General features: G+C 40.5%; 1 protein-coding gene across 1 annotated transcript in view; it reads right to left on the bottom strand.

Annotated features, from left to right (window-relative positions):
- The window catches only part of slc26a4 (solute carrier family 26 member 4), a 17,217-nt gene extending 10,956 nt beyond the window's left edge, over positions 1-6,261 (bottom strand). The window contains exons 1-7 of the mRNA XM_080421781.1: positions 6,092-6,261; positions 4,089-4,235; positions 3,305-3,444; positions 3,094-3,204; positions 2,139-2,338; positions 1,126-1,290; positions 893-1,045 (exon numbers count right to left, since the gene is read on the bottom strand). Of these exons, the coding sequence (XP_080277907.1) occupies positions 893-1,045; positions 1,126-1,290; positions 2,139-2,338; positions 3,094-3,204; positions 3,305-3,444; positions 4,089-4,225 (906 nt within the window). The 5' untranslated portion in view covers positions 4,226-4,235; positions 6,092-6,261. The remainder of the gene's footprint in view (positions 1-892; positions 1,046-1,125; positions 1,291-2,138; positions 2,339-3,093; positions 3,205-3,304; positions 3,445-4,088; positions 4,236-6,091) is intronic.
- Positions 6,262-10,841: the final 4,580 nt, after the last annotated feature.

The raw sequence follows: 10,841 nt of genomic DNA, 5'->3' as shown, positions 1-10,841 counted from the left end.
TGCGGTGCAAAGTGGGAATTTGAAAGGACTAATGGTTTCCAAGGACAGAAATACCACGACTATCTACAGTATACCTGTCTGTCCACAGGTCTGTGCAGGATGTATGTTTGGAGGCTGTTGGCATTGACTTCCCTGATTGGCCAACCCCGATTTATCGGCTTCACGGATTGTCCGAGCTATGCATCACGTTTGTGCCTCTGTGCCAATATACTGAAAGTGGTAACGTGTACAATAAAACTCTATTCGCATGCTCATGTACATGACATCAGGGATCCCTCCATATTTAGTCGATCAGTCGTATGGAAGTGGGTACAGCACTCGCCTCGTTCCCAGCCTCACTCATCTGCGAAGAGAAGAGCCTGGTCACGACCTAAACCAGCGAGTGTCTCAGAAGTCCTGAGTGGACAGGATTTCCGTCGTACGTGTTTCCCCCGGAAATTATGTTTTTTGACCAATCACAACACTCGTTTCATTCACAGAGAATGTTAACAGATTTGTAAAGCATCAACATCATTTCCTTGGGCGGTACTTCCGCCAAATTCAACCATTTCCGTCCTAGACAACCAACATCCCAGGTCTTGCCCAGCGTGGTACCCCACTGGGTACTCTGAGAACAGGTACAACGGGTACTCTGACAACAAACAAGTACAAAGGGCATTGCATAAACGGGTGGGGCATGAATTCCCAACTTGCATCTTTCCCAACTTGCACCATTCCCGAGTAGGCCGGTTCCAATACCTGTGGGCATTGGAACGTATACGGCGTGTACTCTGACAACTTCCCAACTTGCACCGCTCCCAAATTACATCGTTCCCCGACTTGCGTGGTCCCCAAGTTCGGGCACCGGTCTAGTAACAATAATGATAATAATAGTAATATTTCTGTTCCCTACCACAATCACTTCGATGGGGATGGGCACTGGAATCTTGTGTTGGAATCTAGAGTTGAGCTCCTTGACGGACATCACAATGACAATGGTGATCAGTCCAGATGACAGGTCGGCCATGTTGGTTTGACGTACGTTGGTGATCACATCAATGAGTGTCTAAACACCAACAAACAATGTCTAAAAAGAAGGGAAAAAAACGATGCGCAACACAGATGAAGATGCTTTGACACGCTTACATAGAAAATAGAAAACAATCCGCTGTGGTTGTTGGTGGGCACGGACAGGACAGTCTTTATCTGAGAGACAAGGACATGGAAGGCAGCTGCTGTGGTGAAGCCTCCAACCAGAGGGTCTGACAGGTAACGCACCAGGAATCCCACCTGGAACAATCCCATCATAACCTGGCGATGAGGATGAGAGGTAGGGTAGGTAAGGAGACATATACAATAAATATATTTATCATTATTATTATCATTATTATTATTATTATTAGTAGTAGTAGTAGTAGTAGTATTACCGGGGAAACTCCCCCCTGTCAGGTGACAAGAAGGCTAGTTGGCTCTCATGCATTGAAGGAGGCTCTGGGCTCCCTAGGCTGGGGCGCTACACTGGGGAGTGTAGCGCCGCCCTAGGATCACTTAGATCAGTGGTTCTCAACCAGTGGTCCGAAGACCACCAGTGGTCCTTGAGGGGGTTCCAGGGGGTCCCCAGCCAAATTAACAGTTAGGAACCAAATTGACCCCTTGTGTGTCGGTAACTCTGAGAGTGTACAAATGGAACCAAATGGACCCTAACCCTAATGGTTCCATTTGTACACTCTAAAGGTCCTTACACACCGGGGCGAATTCTTCATGCGAATAAATACGTTTTTTTTAAAAAAACCTTATAAAGTCAATGCAAGCGTCCACATCAGTTTCGCGAAGCGAAAAAGCGTCTTTTAATTATTCGGAACGAGTCCGAATTTTGCGTATATTCGCATATTCGCCGGTGTGTAAGGACCTTAAGAGTTAAATGAACACAAATGATGATGATACAGTGTAGATTGGGACCCCCAAGGAATCAAAATGGTTGAGTCCCTGGCATATTTTTTCAAATGGGGGTCCGTGGGCTAACATGTGTCAAATTGGGGGTCCTTGACGCGAAAAAGGTTGAAAACCACTGACTTAGATAATTGGCACCGGGTGTGAAAGGGTTACAAAAATCGTGGGACACATTTTCTTTTACAAACCCCCCCCACATCTTCTGTTACCTGAAATAGACCAACAAGCACAGTCATGGTAGAGGCCACCATGATTCTCTGGGCTTCCATTGCCTCCCTGTCCAGCATCTCTGCATGAACCACTGTGCCGTTCACATCCGGGGTTCCATTCAGAGGAAGGAGGAAGTTGTCATCGGGGGCGAGGTTCAACACCACAGACCCCACCATTAGACAAGTGACGGGGAACGGTCCTGGGAAGGAGAAGGGAAGTGTCACAGGCAAGTAGTGTAGATTTTGACACCAAATTTTGATTCAGTTTTAGTCAGTCTTTTGAATCAAATTCCATTTAGTTTTAGTCATATTTCATTTTTCATTTTAGTCATCTGAAATGTTTTACTGTTAGTCTAGTTTTAGTCGACTAAATATCATACGATTATAGTCGACTAAATCTACAGTTGATATAGTCGACTAAAATGTATTTTGGTGGTGCCTTGATGGCGTCATAATGGCTGATTTTACACTTGGTTGCATGCTGAAAATAGCCGATCTACAAGCTCACAACGCGTCGCGCTGCGACGTGTTGTGAGCTTGTAGATCTGCTATTTTCAGAGTGCAACACCTGAGCATAAAGCATAGTCTTTTAGTTCTACTGGATCTCTTCTCCACTAGTCCACTCCCTAACATTTTAGTCTTGTTTTTATTTGTTGACGAAATTGTCAATATATTTAGTCTTAGTTTTAGTCATCGTAGCTTAGTCTTTATTTAGTTTTCGTCAGTGTAAAAAGGTAGTCGACGGAAATTTTTCGTCATAGTTTTAGTCGATGAAATCAACACTGCAGGCAAGTGTCATGTAAAAATATGTCATGAAAAAAAACATGAGCCAATGTGATTATTATACTGCATGTGTGTGTTGTTGTACACTAAGACACAAGCTGCTCCGTTCAATGTTTACATCACCTAGAAATAAATAGACCGTCTGTCAGACGGTCAAACGCATGGGACCTACCCACAGAAATGTGCCTGGAGGTACCCAGCAGGAAGTAGATGAGGATGGGGAAGAAGGCTGAATAGAGACCATAGACTGGAGCCACTGACACCAGCAGAGCATACGCCATACCTACATGAAACACACAACTATAGCTATAAAACCAAATAACCTCTTTTGTTTTTGTGGATCCATTACATCATAGCATTTATTCTTTTGAACACATACATACCCTGTAAACTGCACACCAGGCCTGTGCTAATGCCAGAGATGACATCACTAGGGAGCCACTCCCTGATTGGGTATCTGGAGAGCCAGTCAATTAAAGGAAATACACCTTTCGCCATCTTTAGGGCCTGCCTACCAGAACAGCTGCATATGGAGAATGAGAGTTTGTACATTTAATCTACACGCACATTCACAGGCGTATACACACACACACATTCACAAGCCTACTGTATACACACGCACGTGCGCGCATACACACACACACACACCCCAGTGTTAATTTCGTCGACTAAAACTATGACGAAAAATGTTCATCGACTACCTTTCTTCACTGACGAAAACTAAATAAAAACTCAATAAATTTATTATGACTGAAGCTAAGACTAAATATATTGACAATTTCGTCAACAAATAAAAACTAGACTAAAATGTTAGTGAGGGACTAGTGGAGAAGAGATCCAGTAGAACTAAAAGACAAGTCATTTTATGTTTGGTTGCGCTCCGCCAAAATATATTTTAGTCGACTAAATCAACTGTAGATTTAGTCGACTATGATCTTATATTTAGTCGACTAAAACTAGACTAACACTAAAACATTTCAGATCACTAAAATATGACTAAAACTAAATGTAATCTGATTCAAAAGACTATTACTAAAACTGAAGCAAAATTTGCTGTCAAAATCAACACTAACACGCACGCACGCACGCACGCACGCACGCACGCACACGCACACGCACACACACACACACACACACACACACACACACACACACACACAAACAGACCTCCCACATGTCCTGCCGATCCTTTCCTTGAAGGTGCTCTGTTCATGGTTCTGTCTTTCATTGTCTTCCTCGAATGTGGGGTTTGAGTAGATGGGCCTGGACACACAGTATTGATTCTCTGGAAGATAGGAGTCCATAGCTGATCACCTGCCGATAAAACGTATTATAGTTTAAAGCTGGCTTATCCAGAGAAGGTTGGCTGAACATCAGTGGTGGAAAGTAACTACAGTAAGTACATTTACTCAAGTACTGTACTTAAGTACAATTTTGAGGTACTTTTACTTTACTGGAGTATTTCCAATTGTCTATACTTTTACTTCTACTCTACTACATCTCAGAGGCAAATATTGTACTTTTACTCCACTACAATTATTTGAAAACTTTAGTTACTAGTTACTTTGCAGATATAAATTATTATATTATAAAACATACATTAACCACTTTAGCCCTATTTTATACCTTGGCTATTTGAAAATAGCCGATCTACAAGCTCACAACGCGTCGCATCGCGACGCGTTGTGAGCTTGCAGATCGGCTATTTTCAAACATTTTAGTACTTTTACTTTTGGTACTGCTGAACATACATTCTGTTTTTCAGAAATGGCCTACTTCTCATTCACATAATGACATGCTTTTTGCGTTAGAGGAAATGCATCCACGGGCATGTATCATCCCTGTGGAATAAAGTTCCAACAAAGCTAGTTTGACCTTATCGCTGAGTTCATTGTCCCATGTGACATCATTTGGCAAATACAGTCTTGTCAGATGTGGGTTGACTATTTTTCTGTTTACTTTCAGTTTCACCGCATAATGATAACCACCCTTGTTTGTTTGACATCTCTAAAAACAAAAATTTAAAGGAAGGAGAAAGGCCTAAACTTTCCATTAGTTGAACTTGGTTTATTGACTTGAACCTGGGGGCTGGTATGCTGTTCAAAGCCAAGGACAAATAAAACGTGATTGTAGTCCAAAAATGTCCCTGGTCTTTGGAACCCAGTTATCAATGACAGAAACACTAGGCTTAGAATACATACAAAATAAAACAGAACAGTTCAACCCAGAATGACCTTTCATGTTGGTCCATCTTAAAACACTCCAGGAGCTAACCTGACACCGCAAATCCTGAGTTAATTTAACTCTGAGAGTACACAGCAAAATCCTCAGTGTTAATTTATTCATTTGTAACTCTGAAAGTGTACACACGTAACCAAATGGACTTAGATTGAGCCTTGCGGGTACATTTAAAAGGCCGCATTTCCAAAGTGAATGAGAGCGTCTGTGTAACTCTCTCCATCAGTAACATTACATCTAGGAGTCAAGTGGATCAGAACCTGAGCGTGGGATTCCACTCTTCTACAATCAGGCGTATTGTTGTTAAATGTCACCAGGCAGGCGCCACTTTGAAAAGGAGAACCAGGGACCACCATTTGATGAGATTTAGACTCTCAGACCCCAAGACTTATATAGACAATATTTTGATGTCGTTGGATACGATTTTGTCCACAATTCCATGCTGTATTGATGTTGGTACCATATAGATAAACAGGCCAACGTTGATCAAAATAACAATTCTTTCTTTAATTAAGTAATACAGATGTTTAACAATAATTTAACTCTTGAGAGCATAAAATGAACCATTTGGTTTCATTTTACACTCTCAAGAGTTAAAGATCTATAAGGGTCCATTTGGTTACCAACGTTCCATTTAGCTGGGGACCACCTGGAACCCCCTCAAGGACCACACCCCGGACTCACCACTATTATGTTATTTCCCCATATTGATACTTTTAGAATTCAATGCATGGCCAAGAAAATACATACTATCAATCAATTTCCTGGTGGAGATCCTATTCTAGACTTTTTGGTTTAGTTGTAACAACAATGTGTTTTCTTTTTGTTTCCACATAGCAGGTACACAATGATTTACTTCAGCCTGTGTTACAAAGTATAGGGGGAGGGGGGAATCCTTCAGAACATTTTGACAGTTTGACTCAACCACCTACCTGCCCGTTGTTGGCTTAGCTTGTCGTCAATCCTCCCGAAAGGTATCCTTGCATGTCTTCTTCAGATTCTAAGCACTGAATATGCCATAGTATTACACATCCTCAATGAACGGCCCACTGTGCCAGCAATCATTCAATGACAACACCAAACATTCACCCTAGGAGTCTCTTCCTCTTGTTTCCTATCCCACTCGTTCAAGCTATAATGTGTATAATAACCCACTAGGACTCTCCCTGCCTTTCCTACAGCCTTTCCCCTCTTTTGCTCCCAAAATCCTGTCTGGGTAAATTCTTATTTGAGAGGGGTGGGGGGAGTGTAGCTAAGGGAGGCGTGTGTCCCTGACAGAGGAAACAGAAGGGGACTACTGACCACCCCTAGGTTCCGCTGGTGTGTGCTTTTGTCTGTGACTGTGTTGTGCATTTGTGTGCATGTGCATGTGCATGTGCGTGTGCGTGCGCACGCAGTGGTGTAAAGTAACTACTGTAAGTACATTTACTACAGTACAGTACTTAAGTAATTTTTTGGGGTATTTATACTTTACTGGAGTATTTCAAATTTTCAGTACTTTTACTTCTACTCCACTACATCTCAGAGACAAATATTGTACTTCTACTCCACTACAAATTGAAAAACTTTAGTTACTAGTTACTTTGTAGATTTTGATTATTATTGAACCACTTATGAAGTTATGAACCATATTTTTTACCCTCCAGCGAATGCTTGTCAAGATTTTCTGATAATGTACGGTATTTATATTACATGCCTGCTGACAGTCAGCACTTCATTTGTCAAACTTTGAAAGAAGGCCATGTTGTAGGCCATTATTAGGTTGCATAAACCGGATGCAAAATGTATCTGGTAATCGCATATAACACATTATAAATGGCATGACAAATGTGAATTGCTCATACTAGAAAAAAAGCACCCTTTCTCCCTTTCTCCATCTTGTATGGTCTTTATCGTAGAGTCCCAGCTAACGGTTAGGTAGCTCTATCAGACGGAACAAACCACATAGGTCACATCAGGCTAACCTTTGGTGTAACCATGACGATCTTATCTAACGTGGTCATTCTGGTAGTGTGGAATCCTCTCTAAAAACACAAGGCCATTGCTGATTATCAAAATGATCAGGTTTCATAGGCTCATGACAAATGTATGTACATTTCTCAATTTCGACTCTAAATATTAGCTCTAAATATCACATTTCAATCTTTAATTATTTTAATTAAATAATAAAAACTGTGTATTCTGCATTGTGCATATTGCATCAAGAAAAAACTATAATAATGACAACTTTGAGGGATTTATCTATGTTACTCATAGATCCGCTGTATCATCCCCCACCCTCCTCAAACACCTCCACTGGCTTCCGATTAAGTTCTGCATCACCTACAAATTGCTCCTCCTCACCTGTAAAGCTCTCCATGCCCTAGTCCAGGGCTCTTCAACAGGGGGTCCGGGATCCCTAGGGGGTCCTCAGAGTTACTACAGGGGGTCCCCCAAATCTTTTTGTGATATGATTTATTTTTTTACAATAACCACTTGAACCCTAGCATCCCTTTTCTGAGGAGAACTTTAGCCAAAAATAGCAGATCTACAAGCTCGTAGATCGGCTATTTTTGGCAAAGAGTTATAGGTGTAGAGGGGAAAAAAGAGCAGCAAAAGTGTATCTGAAACACAATTTTATACAATTTAGAGGGGGTCCCTGCTTCATCTCTCTCTCTCAGCTAGAGGGTCCTTGGCCTGAAAACGTTGAAGACCCCTGCCCTAGCCCCACGGTACCTGTCAGGTCTCCTCCAGAATTACACCCCGGAGCGGAACCTGAGGTCTTCTGACTTGGGGCTCCTCACCATCTCTCACAGCAATAAGCGGACCCTCTGTGTTAGAGGTTTCAGCGTGGCAGCCCCTGACCTCTGGAACTCCCTCCCCATGGAGATTCGCCAGACGCCAACATTGGACTCTTTCAAGTCTGCAATGAAGAGACACTTGTTTACTCAGGCTTTTGGCAAATACTTTGTTTATTTTTTGTATTGTAAAGAGTCCTTGGGTTTTTGAAAGATGCTATATAAATTCAAGTTATTATTATTATTATCACATTTGATACAAACATTACTGACTCATAGACCACTGTATCATATTTGATACAAACTCCTGACATTTTGCTACAAAAGATATGAAGTCATTATAGGTTGCTTCTATCAAGATAAGGCTCATTTTGAAATATAAGTAACAATATATATGTAAATTGCACCATAACTTCTCCAAAATTAGAAATGATGTCCCTTCAGAACAACGTGCAGGGAGCTACATGCAGGCAGCCATCTTGGATCATACCGATCGATTAGCCCCCAAAAGGAATGCAGAGCACAGGTATCCACCAGGGGGCAGAAGACATGTAGCATCAATGACCTAACCTCGCATCACCAGTCTTTCCACCTCGGAGGAAAGCCTGGTGTTCGTTACTAAAGACCCATATGATCCGGTCTACTGAAAAAAAAAAGAGAAAATAATCCTGTTTCCGGATTCTGCCCATCCGGTTTTGCGGTGCCGCTTTATTTTGGTTCCCCAATCCCTATTTAAATGGAATAGAATTTCCCCGTGGGATAATACAGACGCTAAATAGTCTCCGGATAGTGCACGCACATTTACATTTTAAAAAATAAGCTAAACTATGCCGCATCAAGGATTTTATTATCGGACCTATTTTGGGGTGAGACGTGTTTCCGGTTCTGCCCATCCGGCCACTTTTTATTATTTTCCCGACCGGATCATATACCCGAAAAGGAATGGTGCCCAGGCTATCAATGACCTAGGGCTCAGAACTGAATAGGTCCTATATCAAACATGATAAAAATGGCGTTATGCGACTTTTGAACAAATTTAAAGTAGCAGCATAGTGGTGATAATTTCAACACTATATAGGCCTACCCAAGTTATTGACAATAATCCCTTGCTTTACAAATCTTTTATATTTAAGGGTTGGGCAGCAGATAAAGGACAACTTTAGATAGATATTTACATAATAGTCCATATCTAAACAACAATAACACAATGTAACTCTGTTACTTATCCTTTGCATATGTACATTGTAACTTGTATTTATTTATTGATTAATGCAGTCATGATTTATTGTTGATTACCTTAACCGAACATTTTGAGTTGTTTCCTGTCCAGCTAAGTTGGCCACTCAGCTAACTAGTTCCACCTGTGGAGACAGAATGTTTGGTGATAATCTGGCAAAATATGTGTAATATATGAGTGCAATAGAGAATTAATAACATGTACCAAGTTGGGCTGTTCTGTTGCCAGTGTAATTGGGCTGTACCAAGTCAATAGCAGAGCGGGGGTTGTGATGTGTTTGTGAAATTGCTAAGGATATTGTTGTAGGAGAATCATTAATGGTGTAGTTCATGGAGTTTTCATATATTTTATGAGAGTTAATGTTATATGTATTTGTATATTTATGTATTTGTATATTGGTTAATATCATTAATGGTGTAGTTCATTGAGTTTTAATATATTTTATGAGAGTTAATGTTATATGTATTTGTATATTTCTGTATTTGTATATTGGTTAATATCCCTTGACGTGGAGTCCAAAGTCCAAACTACCTCAGCTGAGTATAAAAAGGTACCAGCAACAAACAGTGCAAATTCAGTTGGTGGTGGGATGAGAGCCAGGCTGTTGGAGCTTTATGTCTTTTGTATTTTTGGTGTCCGTGAACAAAGCACTTTTTGGTTGCATTTTACAAGCGCCTCTGTACTGCTTCCAGACGCTAAATGGCTCATTCTCACAAACAATATCAGTTTAATTAGATGTATATTGATGATATTTGTTTATAGAGAAGTTAGGTGAGTTTAACAGGTTGGACTTCCATTCCTGAATTCCTGATCACAAAACTGCTCAACTGAATGTTGGGAGCATGGCAGATTTATCTGTCCAAACACCACCCTTTCCAACATTTATAAAACTATGTATTGTTTATGACAATGCCAAATTATAACATAAGTACTGTTTTCCCCCCTCCACATTATTTGAATAGCCAGCATTTAAAACCACCTGTTGCCCTGCCTTTAGGCTTTGTCCATTTATATCATGAGTTCTTGTTGCCCCCTAGTGGTTAACATTTGGCATCCTTCATTTTCTTTGATATAGCCTACTCAGTAGGCCCTACTGTACCTGTACCCAGATGTCCCTAGTGCCCACCTATCCTGATACCCTTATTGACAATAGTGGTGTAAAGTAACTAAGTACATTTACTCAAGTACAGTACTTAAGTACAACGTTGAGGTACTTTTACTTTACTTGAGTATTTCAAATTTTCAGTACTTTTACTTCTACTCCACTACATCAAATATTGTACTTTTTACTCCACTATAATTACTTGAAAACTTAAGTTACTAGTTAGGCTACTTTGTAGATTTCAATTATTATTAAAAAACATACATTAACCACTTTAGCTCTATACTTTCTATTTGAAAATAGCCGATCTATATGTGAGCTTGTAGATTGGCTATTTTCATAAATTCTTTTATCCAAGAGTTTCCTAGGGCGTTGTGGGCATCACTTACTGTCGATTTGATAGCTGATACCTGATCAAATCGACAGGAAGTGATGCCCACAATGCCCTAGGAAACTTGTGGATACGTTTTAAAACTTGTGAAATGGGACATTTTGCTAAATGAGTATATTTTCATGCCAATATTTTTATACTTTTACTCTAAATTACACTAAATTTTGAATACCAG

This window comes from Gymnoscopelus braueri, assembly GCF_963280865.1.
Source record: "Gymnoscopelus braueri genome assembly, chromosome: 23".
NCBI classification, from domain to species: Eukaryota; Metazoa; Chordata; class Actinopteri; order Myctophiformes; family Myctophidae; genus Gymnoscopelus; species Gymnoscopelus braueri.
Note: the sequence above shows the minus strand (reverse complement) of the source record. Positions and strands in the feature narration are given on the sequence as shown.